Genomic DNA, 22037 nt, shown 5'->3' on the forward strand with positions numbered 1-22037 from the left:
TTTTAAAGGCAATACCTCGTGTTCCTTTGGGGCAAGGGCGTTCAACCATCATTCCTCTTTGTGTCTGGGGCCAGCTTATCCCCCTGGCCTCAGTTGGTTCACAGAATCTCTCTGGTAACGGGAAGAAACTTGTCACAGGAGGAATTTTGGTTGTGGAAATGGGTGGTGGTGGCTTGGGTCCTCTGCTTCCTTCCTTTGTTCCTCCAGCTAATGTTGTGCTTATGGGGCCTTTCTGAGATGTAGTGCTAGTAGTTGACACTGTGGTTTTGTATAGCTCTGCTGAAGAAGTTATTGTCACTGCTGTAGTAGGCACTGCACAGAGAAAATTAAAGTAATAAAGAAGTGAATGAGTTCAGATTTTAAAAGTCCTTTTAATGTTATTTATGTCATTTTAATGGATTATCTGGTGTCTCCTTTTCTTTACCTTAATACCGCACTTACTCTGTTATTCTGGGTGCTTAAGATTTTTTTTCCTCCCAGCTCATACCAGTATGAAGTTTCAGGACATTCTCTAAACAATCTCTTCTATAATAACAATTGGTAGTTACATTTCTAAAAGCTGAAAGGCAGTCCTACCAAGTTATCAGTACATAACAAATATGCTCAGAGCAATTAATGATTACTTAATCATTTCTGCAGAAGGAAGAACTCAATAGACAGAACCATTTGAATCAGCGTGCCATAAACTATACAGTTCAGCTTTAGCAATAAAGATAGTGGGCTGTAAATAACTGGAGCATTTAAAAAAAAAAAAAAAAATAGACCCCAAAATTTCGAGTCACCCACGACACACCTTCCAGGAAAATAATTCCGACAACATCTTCCTACCCAGCAGCCATTCTACTCGAGTGAGCTGCAGCAGGCTTGATTAGCTCCAAGCAGCAGAAATGCATAGCAGGGAGGTGGTGGTCTGGTGTTTGAACATTGAGGGCTTTAACATCCTTTCTTGATAAAGCAGATATGAAGACATGACTCATTCAGGCCAGTGGCAAGCACCTAGTGCAATCTTTTGTGCAACACCAGGATCGGTTTAGGCCAAATTCTTTCTGACTGAGACTCACAGTGGTTCACTTCACTGACCCAGTGAGCAAGGAACTGCTGGGGCTGGGGAGGCGCAGCTGGGCCTGCTGCATTTTTTGTGAGGCTTTGGAGAGATAGCACTAGTCAATACTTGTGAAGATAGCAGTCCGCAATTTCTGTTCATCACCTTCAAATATACATTGAGCAACAGTTGAAACTATGCAGGTAATGTTACTAAGGCAGTTACCATTAATTATTTCCAAATCCTTCATTAGTACTCTCAGTGCTTTACAGGCACATAAAAGCACAAGTCCTTGTGCTGAGACTAAATATGCTCAGATCGAGTATTTTTTATTTCCTAACCAATACAGAAATAAATGAAGCTAATTTAAGGATTAACTTCACCGGATAAAGTGGCTTTTTTGTTGTTGTTGGTTTTTTTTGCTGCTAGGCCCTTGACCTTCAAGGCAATGGACAATGCATGTCTTCTCATGGTCTCTAAATAAAATCACCACCAAAACCAAAAGTGATGCCTAGCTTTCTTTCAGCGGATGATTTTTTATGTTTGTGTTTTGAAAAAGATTAACTTTCTTTTGATTGGAAGATAACAATTATTATTTCAAAATCCTTTTTCAATTATATTTCATCTATAATATTTTAGGAGTCTCAAATATGAATTTATCTTTTTATTTTTCTATGATTTAGAGTGAAGCTTTGAACATCAGAATCTATTTTTAAAGACTGTATAAAAAGATGTGGGTTTTTTTATCCCTTTCTTGCTCATAAATGAGAAACTTCTTCAGAGGCTGTCTTCTGTTCAATCTGATTCTTGGCTGTTTGAAGACAGTCTGTGTAATTGTGCTGAATTTGTAGCATAGCCAGCTACTATGAAACCTACTGAAATCTCTGGATCTGTTCTGCAAGTGCTTGCCTGACATCTTGTGAAACTGCTGTAATTTTCGTTTGATTACAATGCATCCAGCTTTCTACTGCTTTCCCAATTAACATTCGTCAAAAGCATTTGCAATCACTTGCAGCAGTGTCAGGCAACGCCTGCTGAATCAGGTCCTGGGGAACGGGGAGCTGCTAGGGACAAAGAATGATGCAAGGGACAACCGATTATTACTATCCATCCCCTAACACATTGTGCTAATTAGTACATATTTAATCACTGAAATGTGTATTAGCATTATTGCAATTACTGCTCAAACCTGGAACATTTAGGATAGCTTTGTCTCAGGAGCAAAATATCACTATAAGAATTCAAAACAACTCTCTGAAGTTCAGTAGTGAGGTAACAATTTTCAGAACATATTTTGTGCTGCACCCTCAGCTAAAATATTCTTCTGTCTTTACACAACATTAGGTAGAATAATTTTAATGCTACCCATTGAAATCAATCCCCATGCATATCGTCTATGATTCAAAAATGACCTGCATATCTTAGTAGTAATGTATACTTTTGAAATATACTTGTAATCTCCCATTTTAAGAAAAAGACTTCAAACCACCTCTCTCACAAAATTGAAAAAGATACAGATCATTTCTAATAGATTTTCTGATTTAAACACATAGGAGCACATCACTTTAGGAATATATCCAGGCTTCAGAAGGTGGATCTTTTTTTTTTTTTTAATGACCTGTTGGGGAACTTAATCTGCAAGGTCATTGTCCTGAGCTGCAAGAAGACACATGATAGCTGCCGCCGCCTGAAGTGTCTCAATCTGAAAGCCCAGGGTGATGGCATCTGCAGGCTCCCAGGCACTTGCAGATTGCTTACAGATACAAGATAATGGTAGTGATGATTAATATGACACAACTAAAAAGGAGAACAAACTACATGTAGGGGTTATTAACCTATCATTACAGGCAGCTGGGGTAAGCCTTTATAAGACTGATGATTTTTATTTTTTAATTTTTGGTCCACCACCAAGAAAGCTAATTCTGCAATGCGAGATTCCAGTTAGGATTTTTTGACCAGGCTTGACATGCTGAAAGGAGAAAAACAAAACATCTTCTGCCTTCTTCCTTCCTTCCTTTTTTTTTTTTTTCTTTTTAAATAGGTGTGTCTTGTTACCAGCTGAAAACAGTCTTTGTAAGATAAAAAAAAATATGACAATAGCAATAGGAAGCAAATGCAAAGACTCAAATTGAGAGTAATTAATTTACATTTGTTTCATGCAGTTCCTAACAGCTGATTTAAACAGTTAGAAGTACTATCAGTTTCTAAAAATGAAGACACCACTGGAGTAAAACTTAACACCTGTTTAACAGTGTGATGTCTATAAAAAAACATAACACAATTGCTTAGGACAGCAGGGGAATAGTAACTTTGTTTCCCCAACTGACAGTGAAGAATGGATTTAGAGACAGCACATATTTTGCATTATTTCTTCAATCTAACATTCTTCGCCAATGGGTTTCTACTCTAAGCAGACACTAAATACATCAAAACAAACAAACATACAAACAAAAACACACAATACAATGATCCCTCTACATTTAAAAATGAATTGGAATGCTTAGACAATGCATCGTTTCTGAAAATACCAGTGGTTCCACTTTCATCTCTAGGACCTAGATAACTTCAGAAATTGGCTGTATGGATTTTTCATTTAAACATATGCTATTATTGACCAGATATGTCAATGTATTTGGATATTTGAAAACCTAGATCCTCACCTCATTTTCAAAAGGTGTCATATGCTGAGCTGCTGTGTAAAGCAACAGGATCAGAAACCTGTGCAAATCCAGATTTTCCTGCTTTCTGCTTATTACCACTATGTGCCTGTTTTTATGCTTCAGTGAATAACAGGGAAGTCACTAAGACTTACCTAATTACTTATAGGTTCCAGCTATTATGCTGGCCAGAATTCTATTGACCCTGCCAGATCCCATTTAGTTGAAACTGAAATGTTTACACATGCATTTACAAATTTACACCTTGAAATAATAAATATATTACAAAATTAGAGAAATACCTATGATCAAGAATGTGCTATGTGGTCCCCATTATGTTGTCTTTATTTGTATAGCCACTCTTTAATCAATCTGTAGTGTAGCAGATTCACTATAATAGCAAAGATCTAATTTACTTAACAATTTGCTGCATGACTTCGTCATAGATTCTTGGTGTTATAAAGATTTATTTGCACTAGCTTCCTATTATTTCTAGCCTTTGGTGACAGTACTCTCTGAGTTTCTTCTGTTCTGTCCACACTCACAACATCCGTATTTTCCTGCAGTGATCCAATAAAAGTTAATGATGGGTATCATGGTACAAAAGGGGAGACAACTCCAGTTTGAACAGTTTACACAGTTAGCGTAAATTGGGATGAGTGCAGATGAAATCTCTCCCTAACGCACTACAACAGAACAAAAGGATTTATCTTCTTTTTGTTACCAAGGAAACCTTACAATGTAATACTCGTTCACTTTTTAGGGGGAACATTCCCTTCATTCTTCCTGATCTTTTAACTTAAAATTCCTTTAAAAATTCTTATTCCAGCTAGGATTTGTTTGATCCTTGGATGCCTCTTTAGAAATAATGTACGGGGACATATACACTAAATTTACCAAGAATACAAAAACTTTGCATTGTTCTGCATTTTTCCTAGTTGCTTTTTGCAGGACCTGATATATTTCTGAATTATTTCTGAATTAAGGTTGACTTTTAAATATATTTTTTACACTTAACCTTCGAAAATGTGATCTTGTGTTATATCTGACAAGTGGTACTTGTCAGATCTAGCTCTGAAAGCCATTTCTACATCTATATACTATAATTCCCACAAGGAGAGAGAAGAAATAACAACACATAAAGACTGAGGTTAAGGGGAGAACTCTAAGGGCAGCAGGCCCAATTTCCAGGGTAAACGTGGTCATGGTAGCATGGCTGCAGCAGCCTTGGTTTTAGAAATCTGAAGAGTTTTCCTGAGGATTAGGAAAATAAGAATATGGGAAGCACATAACATACACAGTTGGAGGAGGAAGAAATGGTGTAGGTTTGCAGCAAAAGCCAGGTCAACATTAGGTTAATTATAGTGGTATTTCTGTGGTTTCAATAGGCAGATTTTAAAATGGAAGAAACAAATGAAAGAAAAAAGGCATGCTTGAGGTCACAAATGAGTCCACAATTTTGGCTCTGGGAGCAAACACAAACCTTTCAGTTCAGAAGTGTGACTCAGATGTGACAAATTTGTCTTTTATGGAAGAAGAAGATTGTTGTTTCTGAAGCCCTTGATAGCAGGAAGTTAAGGTGCAGACAAGAATTGATAGCCAAGACAGATAGATGGAAGAAAAAATGAATCACTCGGTGTCTATACATCATTATTGCTCCCACGGCAACAGAAGGAACACAGATTGCTGACTTTTCTACAGTGGCCCCAAGTTAACCACTAGAACAGAAAAGGCCACGACTTCCAATTTTGAGGCACTGACCTTGTGACACCATTAAATACCTTACATTAAAGTACCATTGTAAAAAGAAAACACAAAAAGGTTCTCCTATTAGGTGACTTAAAGAATCGTATCCTAACACCTAACACCTATGTCTTTGAGTAGATGATTAAGAAATCTGAACCACAAAAAAAGAAAAAAAAAAAAAAAAAAAAAAAAAAGGAAACATAAAAATGCTCTTTGTCAAATGTGCTGAAAATCTGATCTAATTCCACGGAAGATAGAAACCTGAAATGTGTATTACACGTATAGGTCCTTGGACTGTGTAACAATAAGACTGGTCTTATGTAACAAAGACTGGTCTTCAATTTATATAGATTTTATGCTAAAAAATTAAAAAATGAGAATATTATACAAATAAAATAAACAGTCTGGAATGTCTTCTTGGTTTTACAGCAGTACTTCTCAAGGACAATCACACTAATTTTTCCTTTAATTTAGTAGTCTTTAACTAAAGGCAAAAGAGGAAATGAACTGAAACATATTATTAGATCTGCCATATACACATCCATACGAAATTTAAATAGTGGTTATAGGCTCTATATACAGAAAAATAACCTTTGTGAATCAATGTCATACATATTCAAATAAACCTAATGTCTTCATATGGTTTCTATATTTAAAAAAAATCACAATCAAAATGTATTTACTGTCTTAATGCATTTAAAACAATAACTCACAAACCACTCTGAATATTCCTTTTGTATCTTCATGGGTGAATGGGTAAAATGCTTAGATGAGAGGCAAGCACCCTGTAGCGTGCCCTAGACCCCTTCTTGTCTAGGTCTGGTTGCAGTACCATCTTTCTCCCTCTGCCTTTCATGCCAGCTTCTTCACATGGAAACCCAGGAACATGAAGGGGTGCTGCTGGATACCCAAAACTCTTTCTGATATTAGATGGGATGTGGCTGAGATGTGTACTGTAAGTTAGGTTCTTAGAGACTCTCTCATAATAAAAACATTATGAAATGTCTCACTGGAGATGTTTGGTGGTAGTAACACAAATGACAGCCTTTTTGTCTGTCCCTGCACTTCCTAAATGCTTTTTCCCTTAATGCAATGATTTAAAGATTAGCTTTTGCCACATTCATGGCAGATGTCTGAACTGCAAAAGCTACGTAAAGCCTGCACCTCCATTTTCTGCTTTTACTTTTAAGGCATTGGAGAACTTAAAATGTATCTTCATCTCAGTTAAACTGAATGAAAAGTGACATGCCTGAGAATGTATGAAAATGAATGCTATAATTTTTTTCTAATTACCTAGGTGGGTATGTCTCTGCTAAGAGCAGCTGCAAAGCCTCCCTGAGGAATGGCCTCGTTTCACATACAGAGTACAGAGCCTGCCAGAACAGCTGCCCTCAGGCTGGAGCTCAGCCCCCAAACAATGGAACTGGCTGAGACTGGCATCACACAGCCAGCGAGCTCTGCAGGAGACAGACTGGTAACATTGCCATGGGGCTCTGGAGATTGCTACTATGGTACTTCTAAACTGCCTCGTGGTGCTGCATCTGATGTACTTTTATATTTAGGGAAAGTTATATGTATGCTGATAAAGAATCATAGAACAGAAGAATGGTTTGGGTTGGAAGGGACCTTAAAGACCATCTAATTCCACCCCCCTGCCATGGGCAGGGACACCTCCCACTAGATCAGGTGGCCCAAAGCCCCATCCAGCCTGGCTTTGAACACCTCCAGGGATGGGGCATCCACAGCTTCTTCGGGCAACCTGTTCCAGTGCCTCACCACTCTCTGAGTGAAGAATTTCTTCCTTATATCTAATTGAAACCCACCCTATCATTGAATACTTGAAAACATTACCCCTTGTCCTATCACTACACTCACTCCCTGACAAAGTCCCTCCACATCTTTCCTGTAGGCCCCTTTAGGTACTGGAAGGCTGCAATGAGGTCTTCCCAGAACCTTCTCTTTTCTAGGCAGAACAACCCCAACATTCTCAGCCTGTCTTTGCAGGAGAGGTGCACCACTATGTGGTTCATCCTGCTGTGCATGCATCAGCTGAGACAATGCTCAACAGCTACTTTCCATGGGGAGAAACTGTTATTACTATTTTTTGAAGCAGAAAAAATGGCTGCTAAGCACATATGCCAATTGGATGACAGAAGCGAAATATCAGACTTCATTGCTAAAGCAGCTTACCTACAACCCGTTCTTTGATGGATGTATATTCTTCTGCCACAGAGCATTTCTCTTGATACTATCCCCCATAGGTGTCAATATGTGCCTGTGCCTGTTCATGTCATTCTTTGGGATAGCTGGGACCTAGAGACCTCTTTTTTACTTCCCTTTTTGGGCAGTTAGTGTCTTCCCTTTTAGGTAGCTATTCTAACTTCGTGTGAGCTGAACCACAGTTTTAATGGACTTGCTGAGAAATCTGCTAAAAGGATGTTGGATAATCTTGTCTAATCCAGCATTAGAAACTGTGAAAATAGGTCTGCAGAAAAATATTTATGCTTGGTATTGCACATTAACCCTGTATGTCTCCTCTGGGACCTCCCAGCACACATCACTCTCAACTGCTGGCGCCAAGAAGTTAAGAGGTCTGCATGTATGCTGTAATCAATTCAGAAGTCAGGTAACAGAACTAAAGGGAACAGGCTTCTGGCTCAGTGTGAATGAACTCAAACTTACTTTAGCTGCAGAAAGTCAAACTGACTGATGATATAAAGTAAATAAGCCATTCTCCAACTCATCTTCAAGCACAGAAAAGCTAAACACTTGTATAAAACAAATTACAGGAAAATACAAGCCAAATGAAACCAAATGAAGTAATTCTATCTCTCTTCACAAGTTCTGTAAATTTGCTTTGTACCAATGTAACACTGTACTGCTCAGCTGTGCAGAGACACAAACCCTCCTTGCCTTTCTGTTCAAAGATATATTTTAGACCAAAGAGATCTGAAATAGTTATTTGAATGGAAGTACAAAGAGATGAAAAATAAGAAAAGTCAAACTGTTACCTTGGGCAGGATCAGGTGGGCCAAATTCCAAAGAATATCGCAGAATGAAGTTGTTATTCCACACATAGAGCTGGTTGTCTCTAGGGTTGTAATCCACTGCAGCAATGTATTGGTACTGGTTGGGGAAAGGAACATCCACGTGCTCTCCTCTACTCAGCCTGGTGTTGTAGATGTAATCAATGGCATTCTTGCCTGTCTCGCTCTCATTGTCTTGATACACTGACCGCACTACATACAGGACACCACATATCATAAAAGCATTGGATGCTGCCCGTTTGTCGTATGTCGTTTCCCAGGTTGCTTCAAAGCGCAGGGTGTAGGGGTTCAGCTGGCTAATTACTATCATCCCATTGTTTTGCTCCGTAGCATAAATTACCCATAAGCCATTTTCATCAACTGCCAAGTCAATGTCAGTTTTTCCTCCCCATCGGTATGGAGAGGTGTCATGGTAATTAGCATAATTGATTATAGCCTCTCCACTCTTAATTCTAGTCCTCAAGTCAAATTTTACTATGTTCCTAGTTCTTTCCTTGTTAAAAAAGACAGCGCCATCGTATACTACAAATCCAGTACCGTCCACTCGATTTGGGAGTTTATACGTTGTTTGCTGGCGTCCATTTTGGAAGTCCTCTAAGGAAGCATATTCTATCAAAGTATCAGTGCGATACGGGGTCCATGGCATGAAGTATATTTTATCTGCAGCCTGGAGAGGATCTTTGCACCAAGCACCTGCTTTTTGTTCAGCTTCATACAAGTACGGTGAGTCCACAATTGCTTTCAACGTCCCCGGGCAAACAAAAACTAACAGTCACAGAGAGAAGTAAAACAAGAATTATGTCAGATTAAAACTGTCTCATAATCCAAAAAAAAAAAAAAAAAAAGAAAAAAAAAGAAAAAATAAAAAAAGAAAAAAGTAGGTAAATCATAATGACTGTGTCAGGAAGAAAAAAAATCAATTTAATTGGCACTAGATTATACCTTATGTTATAATTAATGCAATTATCACCCTTTATCATCCACTTTTCTTAAAGTTACCACGTTCTTGCTGTACCAGTATGGAAAGTGGATGGGAACTGCTTTCACTAGTACAGACCAAGGCTCAATGGCATACGCAGACAGCTGAAAATGTAGAGCTACTCTTGCATTTTCATCTTAGACTTTTAGTGAGTACGCATTAACGCTCCAGAGCTTTTAACTGGTGTGCAGCAGTGCGCTAGGTCATTTCAGTCCAAAAAAAATCACATCGACTTGTTTAGAACTTTAAGAAGTGGTGAGGCTGAAAAAGGAGGTGCCTCGATTAAAATAAAGGAACAAAACAAATCATCAGGTATATAGAGAAAGCAATTAGGAGCAGAGAAAACAAAACACAACCAAAGCAATGAATGAAACAGACCAGGAAACCCTGTAACCATGGCATGCTATGGAGAGGGTTCTGGAAGCCAGGCAAGATGACACTTTATTAACAAGAATTTACCCAAGGGTGAGAGAAAGAGAGGGAAAGAAAGACAAAGAGAAAGGGAGAGAAAAAAGCAAGGGAGTCTTCCCTCCAGCCCAAGTATTTCAGACACTATACCCCGCCACCTACTTTAAGCAGCCAAGTCACTTTATTGCAAACAGTCGACTTCTTTATGAGGTGTACTTATGAGATCCTGCTGATTATCATAATATAAGAGTGTTGTGGGAAGGGGAAGGGAAGAGGTTAACATCCATAAGGCACATAACAAGGAGCTGGGGTTTGGACTGTATACGTTATTTACCTTTTTGCTCCACTTCTATTTTAAGCATCGGAAGAAAAATAAAAAAGTGCAAGGAAAAAAGAAAGAAGATTAACATAAATTGACTATTAATCTAAAGATTAAATTAGTAACAGACGCTAAATATAGGGAGAATAAGAACTGCACTATATTGGATAAAGAGAAACAGACAACAGGAAAACCTATCAGGAGAGAGATTCTACGGTTACATAAGTGAACATGGATCAATCATTTTAGTAGATTAAGGAGGCAATACAGATATGTTGGCATGTTGTTTCACTTAGTGAACCTGAATAAATAATGAATGACTTTACTAATGCATGCTAGACATACTCTTCTTCTCAAACTCAAAGCATAATGCTATCAAGTTGATTTTTAAAAGTGACACGTTAATATATCATATATGTGCTAGGGCACATATACATATTATATTAATTAGATAATTATAAATCCAAAACACAGCATATGAATTATATAGGTATGTATGTGTGTTTATTAAACTTCCCTCCCATCTTTCCCCCAGCTTTTCTTTCTTGTAAAGAAAGCAGCTTGTATCCTTTAGCTCTCCTTAGGCTTTATTTTATTTGTTTTCCTGAATGCAATCTTGAGAACTTTTGACACTTCTTTGTCTATAACTGCAAAATCAGACTAGAAGGAATAAGCAAAAACATCTAGAAAAGGAAGCAAAAGCACAGTAAGCAAGAGGAGAAGAAAAGATTAACATTTAGCTCATTCAGATATTCTCCAGCATCATCGATTAAGCCCGAAACAGCAAGCTAGTATGCAAGGACAGTCATACTAAGGGTTTGAAACAAATTTCCATTCCACCACCATACATGGAAAATATAAATCAAACCTGATTAACAAAGTTACATTATATAGAAATTTCCCCCCAAGTAAGTTTTAAGGAACATATTATGGAAGACTTAGAGTTGAAGTCCAGATAGTAAATAGCTCTCCAATAATTATTTGCAATAAAATCTATTTCATATACTCAGTAGCCTTTGAAGTATGTTCCCTTACTTTCATAGAATGACCTGGAAAATGACAGATGTACCAATCTGTGTGACAGTAACTGCTGGCACCAAGGAAGTGTATCAAAACTATTTGCACAGCTATTACATTTTCAGTATTCCAGTATTATCCTGAAAAATGTATTTCTATATTCCATAGAAAGTTTTGTATTTTCAGTTTCATTTAACAAAATTACATACTATTATTTTGGGAGAATGGTATTGACTGAGCTGATCTAGTGTTTCTTTAGGGAATAATTCCAAAGCTTTACAAGCAGTGTGGAAGGGGGCTAATATTGTCAAAATGAGCAGTAGTTTTTCTAGCCTTTGTTCAGTTGTGCATACTTAGGTAACAAACTTGTTTTGCTGCATTTTCTAATTCTTGAGTAAACAGAAGATGCATTCTTAGGTGAGTTCCTGAGTTCCACATTCAGTGTTAATGACTTTCATACAATTCTGTTTGCAAACTTTCATGCATGAGCTTATTCCTCGCCAAAGAGCAATATTGATATTGTACCTACTTAGAATTAGTAATAGGAGTGAGGAAAAAATCTAGGGATAACTAAAATCATTACTGGCATGTCTTCTCCAAGTGCATTGGTGTACAGCTGTACATTTTTCAGGGACAGATGGGCTTATTGAAATAAACAAATGCTTCAAAGTCCAATCAATATAGACGAAGAGAGAATAAAACACTTTAAAATGTTTTCTATTGAATTCCTGAGTCCAAAAAAGGCTTAAAATAAAAATGCACAGATGTACAAAATGGTACTTTTGATGTACTTCTTAATAAAAGGGCCGACTTCTGTTATTCAGTCAAAGTGTCAACACACATTGTGCAGCACAATTGAGAGAAATGTCAAGTATGGTGCTCTCAATTTATTTGCAATTTAATCAATAACATTCTTATTTTAGGACAAAGCAACGCCTATCAAATTTGTCTAGAATTTTAGTTTTGTTGGAGATCCAACTGAATATTTCAATAGATTTTTTTTCAGCTAAAGAGGATTAGAAAAACATCAGTAACAGGTCTACACTATGAGATGCAAAAAAGGAAGCTTTTCATTAAGTATGTTTTTATGAGGGCAATGAGAGCCCAGAGGAAGCTCAATCAATACGCATGATCAGCAAAGCATGATCATATTTCTAGAGGCCAGCAAGACCTAAGAGGAGCTCACAAATTGCATTTTGTACAAGGGTGACACCAACACTAATGTGTAAGAGCTCTCAACTTTAACCACAAAAGTTGGTGTGATTGCTAGCTGTAATCTCTCATGAGCTGAAAGACGTCAACATAGCACATATTGCAGTCTTGCAGTAACTGAAGATGAAGCTCAGAAAAAGTAAAAAGCATAACTGAACTTTGGTTAGAAGTGCTGTGATCACTAAACATCCCTCTTACTAAACCCACAAAAGCCTATCCCATCTTCTTAACAAGTCTCTTTTGCTGGGATAGCTGCTCTTTGCAAACCTAATTATTTTTTTAGTCATTCCATACATTTAGAAGTGGAGCACTGGAACAAGCAAGAGAGAAAAAAATTAGACTTGATAACTGGTGTTGATTGGGCATCGAGAGATTTGCAAAAATAACAGGATAGACTTTGTGGGACAGGGATAAAAAATGGTCATCAATCAAAATGGCTACTGCAGCACAGTATAGCTTGAAATCAATCTTCAAAACTGATTTTAATAACTGGCAATCCTTTTGATGCTGGTAACAGATGATTCCTCTTACAATTCTGGAATTAGGCAGTGTCATCACCGTACATGCTGCAGTTAACAAACTCCAAAACCGAGACTTTGAAAGACAAGAAGTATCCAGAATCCTGAGTTATAATAGACATAGAATTATATAATTCAAGGAAGGGGTAGGCCAATGCAATTCACAATAAACAAAAATAAGCATTTTAAAAGTAGAATTACTACATGTGAGAGTACAGGATAGGCCGTGCTGTGACACTATACTTCTGAAAACTGGAAAAGAAAAGATTCCTGTAGACAGCAATACCCAATCAGTTGAATATATCCACACTTCTCTTCCTAAAACAGTATAAAAAATTATATTTGAACATTATTTGCATTATACCTTTTCTCTATGAACTAGCCTACTGGAACTGGAAACGTAACCTCTTGTCATTTGACTGACCCCATGGTTTGGAATCAGTTGCACTGCCCTCTTTCTGAGAATTTGGGAATAAAAAGCGAGCTATAGTAAAAGTGATCTTTGTGGAACAAAATTTTGGTTAGATTGGGGTAAGACATCACTCCTTAAAAGTGGCACAAGAAGAACAGGTATAACAAGCCACCGATACTACACACAGTAGGAATGGTACTAGGGATCACTGTATGCAGTAGGCTTCCAATCCTACAAATGGTACAGAAAAAAAAAATCAGCAAGCATTCATATCACAATGACAGCAGAAATGAAGAAAAAACAGATGATCTGTGTTTGGCCTTTAACAATAGTGAATGTTCAATGTGGTGAAGCAGTAAAGAGTAGCATTTTGGTTTAAGAAGTCTGAATTTTAAAGTTGTGCAGTAAATAGAATGGACAGTTTTGACATAGCTTTGCTTATGCCAGAACTCATTTCCTTCCTTTTTGGATGTATACTGTCACCACAGTGTTTTTGCATCTCAGACTTGGCCTGTTTCCTGTACCAACAGAAAATGTGAATTTGGTTAAGGATTACTGCAGATCAAGAAATTCACACTTAATAATAACTTAAGAGAATGATCAGTGCACTGCTCAAATTCCATTGCAAGTACAGCTATTTCTCTGTGGAGTTACAGGACGAGGGAGAAGTCACTGCAAAGAATGACCTTACAAGAAAGCAAAACCAGTTAAAAGTGTTGAATCTGCAGAACTTTTTAAACATGCATACATCAGTGAAAAAAAAACATTAATTATTGCAAGGAAATAAGAAGTATGTCTAAAACTAGTGAATTCTGGCATTAGAAAGAATACTGTACAAAACTGCTGAAATAGCCATAACTTCTAATTTTTTGATCTCAACATGTTTTTAGTATTTACTTTATTTTCAGTAAAAAAAGTTCCGTTTTGACTGCTGATTTCAAGGCATAGTTCACATTTTCGCTTTATACTAAAAGCGAACATTTCTTTCTCACTTCTTTTCCCACTGTTTCTAAGAAACAAGTTTCAGTAACTTATTGATGAATTATTCACTCTGAATCTGTGTTCACTTACAAATGCGCCCCTGAAGCACAAAGTTGTCTTATAATGTCTCCTGACCAGAGCATTTGCCCAGGAGTGTCAGTGCTGGGTTTTGTTGTGCACCCAAAGTCACCATAGCAGCAGGTAGCCTTTCAAATAGATAATGATTAAAATTGAAGTCAATTCCTTCTTTAGAAGTCAGTGAGTCAAGCCAATTTGTCAGCAACTGGTATTGGGCAAAAGTACAAATTTCTATCTGGCCTATTGAATAGCTAATTCGAGTTTGTTTTCTGGAAAAACAGTAGCCTTAAAAGCCAAACACTTAAGAACACAGACAGACACTTGGCCAGCATCACACCATGGCTTCCTTCCACACTTCGCGAAGCTAATTGGAGGCCCTAGTCTGCAAGTGCTCTGCATGCATAATGGGTCTGTGGGCCATAAACATATGCTTCTTTTCCATGTAACAGCACTCCAGCTTTAATTGTGAGGGCCAGAGGAAGTGAACAAGAATAAAAAGATTATACTTACTGTAAGGAACACATTCATACTGAACTTCTAGATACTTGTATGTTCCAGGACAAGGATCAGGAAACACATCTGACCCAGTAACTACTATACACTGTGTTCGGTTGTTGCACCTGTAATGGGAAAAGAAAGCTAATTAATTTAAAATTACATTTAATTTCCAAGTTCATACTTAAGTGCTATATGCGATTCTCTCTTCACACTTGGGCAATCCAATCCATAAGACAACAAAGTTAATTAATACTAGATCAGTCTAAGTCCATAAATAAGGCTTCAAGACAATATTTCAGTCCTGGCTTTACACTCAAATTTGGGGATCGATGTTATCTCAAATGTCACTCATTCGTACTGGTAGAGGTAGCTATCCCAAATATATACTGACTTGACACCACTATTCAATAAAATCAAAGCAAAATGCAATGATACAAAATGAAAAAATGTGTAAATGTGTAAAATACATGTATTTTAGAGGAGACTAAATACTGGAGCATAAATCATTTGTTGAACAATGGAAGCCAGTGCATTTTGATACAAAGAACTTTATTACAATACCTCTAACCACAAGGATCTACTGAATGTAATGTTTTTTTTTGTTTGTTTGTTGTTGTTGTTGTTGTTGTTGTTGTTGTTGTTGTTTTTTAATCAGAGACTTCCAGAAGAAAGAAAGAAAAAAAAGATTTAATAGATTGGAACTTATAATGGAAAAACTATCACCTAACTCTGAAGAGATGGTCAAAATGTAATACAGAAAAAAACAGTCAGAAGGAAGTAGATGGAAAGAAGGGAAGGTCAGGGAGTTTGGTGACTAAAAGAAAAAGCGCTTGGCTGATCTTCTTAGGGGTTACTTTTGTTTGTCAGCAAACTGCATAACAGACGTCTGAACTTAAGTAATGGTCTAGCCTTTGACTCCAGCTGTACATCAACTTCTCTATTGCCCTACCACTTCCCACACTCCCTGAATACCATATCCCAAGCTAAAATAATCTATGTTTTATCAACAGCTTTCCACAGCTCTACTTTGCCAGCAGGTGTAAGAATAATTCATGCTACCTCATGAAAGGTAGAACAAACCCATTTGAAGAACTCAGATATGAATCACTTCCCCTTTTACGTTCTAATCAAGCTTGTACAAAACTGGTCAGGACATACTGAGCCTCTTGCTGAGTAAACTCCTGAACAATTACTCTTCTGAATTTATCTCTTCATTCTTCTGTCTCTTTTTCTAAAAACTACTTTTTTGTCTTGTAAAGCTTATAATTGCAAACCTGAGTGGAAGTAGCCCATGATTTCTTTATACACGCACAACCAGATAGATGGTGAGGAGTTCATCTTGTGGCCATGACTTGCGGCCAGCATAGGCTGGATCCTCATGCAGCCCTCACACAGGTTCTGTGTGACTCAGGGTGCCAGTGTTACCCAAGGCAACAGCTTGTGAAGTGTATTTGAGAGACTGGAACAAGTATGATGGTTTTCAGAGCCACATGGAAGTGATGACGTGCAACCAGCTTGCAGAGAAAGTCACTGCACAGATCTCATGTGCATGGTGTAAGAGGCTGTAGAAGTAGGAGAAGGCAGCATGGTCCTAAACTTCACAGGCCTCTTTGTTCTCCGTACAAGTTTTTTACAACTCAGGTCAGACTAACAAGCATAAAAACCTTGGATGTAAGAATTTGTAATTATTTCTTTAATTTTTTCTGTTTTGTTAGTGAAAACCTTATGCTGAAGCCAAAACCATTCCTACAGAAAGACTCTGTGTAGTGCATCACTCAGTATAATGGTTTCCACAGCTTTGAGCTGTATGAAAATTTCATTTTACACTTGAATGAGCAGCAATTAAGAGAGAAATATTGATTTGTTGCAAAATAAAATGGATACATATTGGGAGGAATTGCTTGAGAATGAAACTGATGAAGGTTATATTTAGTTGTGGAAAAAAAAAAAAAAAGTTTTATTAGCAGTATTTGTAAATCTTATAAAAAAAGATGGACTCTTGTTTCCTTCTCTTTCATTTTCCCCAGGTGAAAGAAATATTACTCTGTCATCAGTCAGGAAACTGCAGTTTATGCTAGCTTGTACCAAAAGGCTAATAATAATAATAATTAAAACAATGCACTATTTTGTCTTTCCACAATGAGTGCCAGTGTCACACTTCAGGCACTGAGTGATAATTTCAGGAAGTCATAGATTTTGTAAACACATTTGACTATTTCTACAGCTAAAATTTTGGTTACTCTCCATATGGTCACCTCTTGCTCACCTTTGGTCAAAATGAAGGAGACGCCAGTTCCAAAACTCAATGAGCCTGCCTGGTACTGCAGTATGCAGCAGTGCTACAAAGCATCCCCCCACCCAGCAAGGGCAATTACTTGGATAACCAAATGAATAGAAGGATTTGTGCTTTAAGTTGTAGTTTTTCACATTCAAATCACTGAACTGCATTTAAGAATATGCTGCTGGTTGCATTTTACAAAACCGAAGTAATTTTCATATAAGGTTGTGATTTTCACGTGCTTCTAAGACTTCAAATTAAAGTAGCTTGATTAAGACATTCATATGTAAAAAATCCACATTCAGGTAACTATTTGTTACCTAGTTAGTGGTCATATTCCAATTCCAGTGAAATCTTCAAAAAAAAACAACAGTATCTACAGCAGCTGTCAATCCCATATCATGGCTTTTGGAGAAGAGTCAAAGAAGATGTGGGCTATGTAGAGGTAGTTAAGAGACAAGCCACTCAGTGAATTTACAATACTGTCATTTGTTCTCTGGATAAATGGAAGTCTTCTGTCTTCAACACTGTAGGTTTTCCCCCTGTAGAACCTAATATACTAACTTCTGTATTGGTTATTGGCCTGTAGTTCTGCTGCTGCCTACAAAGACCATTTTACTAACTGCTAAAGGTCTCAGCTGATATTCTTTACAGCAATTGACTCTGAATTATGCCAACTACGTGACTACAGAGTATCAAAGCTACCTCATCACTGCTGTAGCAGAGGTTAATTATTTTGAGAAATCTTTACATTTAGAAACACTATGCCCACATTACAGTTAGAATCTTTGCAAAATAATCTCATGTCCCATTTTCCATTCCTTTTTGAATGGGTAAGCCCTTTCTGAATATTGGATTCTCCAAAACAATAATATAATAAAAGTAAAATTCCTATAGATTTGAAAAGTAGGCCTGGGCATCATGAGAAAAACAAGTAACAACAACAAAAAACCCTGCCAACTAACCTGAAGTCCCTCATGCATTTTAACCAATGTTATTTTTCCTGCACAACATACTGTTACTTCAGTCCATCTGTCCAAACTCTTTTATAATTGTTCCATCTGAAGGCAAGGTACGAACCAATTGTTTCCTGGAATTTAAGAAGTCAAATCACAAACACGTTAAAGTGTTTGCAACGTAGTCTTTAAGTGTTCCATAGGTTTTAAGTATCATTTAAGTGTTCTGTAATCTAGTTAACTGCATACTTCCCCAGTTTATTTTGAACTATGCAAATCCACAGGTTTTTATGTACAGTCTTAAAATTCGTATTATCTCACACTGAAATATCTTCACACTTGAGACATTCATGACATTCACAAAGATTTATGACACTATGACTTTGTCATTTACAAGGAAATAAAGCAGATCTGCAAAGAACTTAGTAACAACTGATTTAGAAAAGGTAATACATGAATTAAATTTGAAACCCTAGTTAGGAGAAGACTAACTGTAGCACTGAAAGAATGATAACTCAGGTTCCTGTGCTAGCAGCAAGAGTTTTGCAAAGGGAAATGTAGGAAGTATCATTGTTCTCATGAATGCAAGGAGTAATTGTGTACTCTAACACTCATTTCTTCAGTATTTTAGTATGAATGAAGAAAGGTTAAATTTTCATAATGCAGATGCATCAGAGTAATCTAAAAATCAAATGGAGTGTTTAATTAACAGTTACAGTACAATGTCTGAACTCCTTTCACCTCAGGAAGAAGACTGTGGAAATGAGGAATGGCCCTTTTACATTTCAGATGAATACAGAAAAAAGGAAAGGAAAGCAGCTCCAGCAGTGCTGTTAGCAAGCATCTTCCACTCACTATGTAGCCATGTCCCTGCTGCACCCATCTCCTTCTGTGCTCATCTTTAAGGACAGCTGTACCTTCCACAATAATTTGTTTGCATTTCAACTCTAATCTTGACTTGTACAATTCCCAACAAATTGCTTTTGCTCCTTTTTTTATTATCTTATTCTCATTATTGCACTTTACCATGTGCAATATATGGAGATGAGATTCCATGTGCAATCTATTGTGTGAGGTGTTTTAATCAATAATCTTGTTCTGCTGATTAAGCAGGGGCTTCTGTTTTGGCAAGATAACATTAGTTTCTCCTGTCATGCTCCAAAAGCTATTGGGAATCTTCAGCAGATCATTAGATATGCTACAATAAAGCTTTGGTACATTCTCTTTTCTTTCTTAAATTACTTCTTCACTGTCCTATCATTCCCCGTCACCGCTGGCACTGCGTTATTATTACAGCTCCCCTGAAACTTGCACTAGAGCTATGTCTCCAGGCCATAGGATGCCATTTTCAATTGAAGCTTCTGCTTGAAAATATAAATTAAGAAAATTTCATTATCTCCTGCCAAGGGCCATTATTCACCACTGTTCTAAGGAAGATTAAAAATGCAAAATCTATGGGCTTGAACAAATACTCCAGCATTAAAATGAAAAACAGAGTGCATCATGACTGGACCAGACCTGAAATGCTGGAATCTGAAAAGCAGATTCTGGAGACACTTTAGCATGAGATGGGTCAAACGGACTGACTGAGTGAAGAGGTCACCTTTACGGGTAGGTAACATATGTCACATAAAGATATGTGCAGCTCCTTTCCAAGTGGTTCCTGCCATTCTTCAAAGTTAAGACATACAAAATAAGGTCTGCATCATACTTCATCTTTCCATCATCTTTCAAATGCTTTTGTTTTATATGCATAACTTTGACACAGATAGTAACATAGAAGAAACATTAGTGCTGTTTTGAAAAAGGTATGGGGTTAAGCTCGTATCAGAAACAGACTATCTATATTATTTTGTGTACTCCTAATGCAACAGCTTTCTATGAATGCAGTGTTTCTTTAAGTAAAGTAAACTGGCAAACACAGAAAAGTCACATATATTTCACTTTAAAAAGATAAAAAATGATAGTATAAAGCCACACTTAATGAGTAAAATTCATTTTGATAAAATTGTTAATACATTAAAACAAACTATTCTGGTATGTTTTGAAACTTTTAAGCCAGATCTGACAGTATTTCTCTTTCGGCATATTGATTAAATACTTAAAAGCTAGCATGATGACATGTTCCTTCATATCGCCTGCAGCAACCTGCTCAAACACCACTTGCCGCACGTAAACTATGAGTTGTAGCACCACGTACTCCATATGGTCTTCTTGTTCCTTATTCATCCTGTGTGAGTTGCAGTCTGAGGTAAAAAGAGATGGGAATGTGGGATAACTATGCTGCGTGTATTGACTTTTAACAACAGCATATTTTAAACGGAAAAATTCCTGAAACTCTTTACCAAAAATAAATGGCTGTCTTTACATACGTATTCCTAATGGTCTACAACTGCTGTGTGCGATGTGCTTCTGCTTGTGTATGCATATTCACTAGACCTCTGCTCCTGTTATTATACTCTAAGTTCCATATGTATGAAGATGTCAAATATTACTTAAATGCTGTTTTGTTAATTTAGTCTTAGAAAGCATGTACAAAACTTACATGTAAAATAACCAGAGAATAGAGTTTTTATGTTAGATACATTGGATATATATGCATGCACACCCACATGCAACAGGAAAAAAAAAAATACTATTTAAAGTAACATACTTAAATTCTGAGTTTCAAATTCACCTCACAAGAAATATATTATTACATACCAGAAATTAAACCTAACTACTTAACAAATTGGATCTAATCAAAGCCTGAAAAAAAGACCTGCTAAAAACCTAGTCCTGCTATAAAGCCTTGACTTGAAGCAGCCTTGGTCCCCCAGCACTGCACTATCCAGACTGCTAGAGCAACTGCAGCAGCAGCACAACCCTACACCTTCAAGAGTGAATGCACACATTTGTATGGAGCCAAGAGGGATGTAACCCTACTGCTGCCTTTTAAAAAAGTGGTATGCCATACTGCCACTTTTGCTTATGCATGTATAAGATTTCCTAAAAGTTATTTTCAAGTTAGAATTCCTAAAACTATTATGGGGGAATGAGCATGCTAAAGAAAAATAGCACCACTTTTACTTAGCTCAAAGTGAAAACACATCTAGCAGGCTGTGGTGGTAGTTTTCGTAAACTAAGAAGAGAACAGGGATGCGTGAGCATGTATGAAAGCAGAATTTGTCCATAAGATTTGTGTTTCAATATTGGAAATCTTCCTGTGACCATGAAAGCAGTAAGGTATGCTAAAAATTGTTTTGAAAAAATTGTAACCCGTAGTCGGGATTTCATATGGACTCGGCAACATGATCACTACATCACTAACCCTGGTGGCTTCAGATGAAATGTATCTGGGGGATAAAAAGGTGAGAAAATTGTTTCTATTTTCTTTTTAAATAAAATATTGATGATTTTTTGAATCTTCCCAATTACTAAGTAAACATAACATTAGGAAGCTAAATACTTTATAATTAATATTGTACAAGAAGGTGCACTAGAGCTTTGTTTTTGTTTGCTCAATAAATACACAATAATATGTAATTGTGCTTTCTTTTTACAATGTAATCTTTTGGGAGCTTAAGGGAAGCCATGATGAAAACTCAAAATAGACAATAAAACACAACAGTAAATATGAAACTCCCACAGGCTCTTTCTTGGGGTTACCAAATCTGATTCACTATTAATGAATGTATATCGGATCTGTATGGCAAAGTCATTTAACAGAGTGTTTTTGCTTTCAACTTCTTACAATTTTAATGCATTTAGTTATGACCCATTTGCCTTTTAGTATTCATGTTTGTTAAATTCAAAGCAGTCACTGTTAAAAAAGCAGACCTTTCCACACTCCCATTGAAGCTATCGCATCAGCAGTACCTTTTCTTTTTCCAGTTCATTCTTGTTCCAA

At 36.9% G+C, this 22037-nt stretch overlaps 1 protein-coding gene across 28 annotated transcripts in view; it reads right to left on the reverse strand.

The window, feature by feature from the left end:
• ADGRL2 (adhesion G protein-coupled receptor L2) overlaps positions 1-22037 on the reverse strand; it is a 326276-nt gene that overhangs the window by 38072 nt on the left and 266167 nt on the right. For 22 of the 28 annotated variants that reach the window (XM_035333937.1, XM_035333955.1, XM_035333946.1 and 19 more), the window contains 4 exons: positions 14927-15036; positions 10214-10228; positions 8457-9257; positions 16-312 (listed from right to left, as the gene is read on the reverse strand). In XM_035333937.1, coding sequence (XP_035189828.1) covers positions 16-312; positions 8457-9257; positions 10214-10228; positions 14927-15036 — 1223 coding nt within the window. The remainder of the gene's footprint in view (positions 1-15; positions 313-8456; positions 9258-10213; positions 10229-14926; positions 15037-22037) is intronic. The other 6 variants (XM_035333956.1, XM_035333947.1, XM_035333954.1 and 3 more) reach the window with 1 other exon arrangement.

Source organism: Oxyura jamaicensis, chromosome 8 (assembly GCF_011077185.1).
Source record: "Oxyura jamaicensis isolate SHBP4307 breed ruddy duck chromosome 8, BPBGC_Ojam_1.0, whole genome shotgun sequence".
Taxonomy (NCBI): domain Eukaryota; kingdom Metazoa; phylum Chordata; class Aves; order Anseriformes; family Anatidae; genus Oxyura; species Oxyura jamaicensis.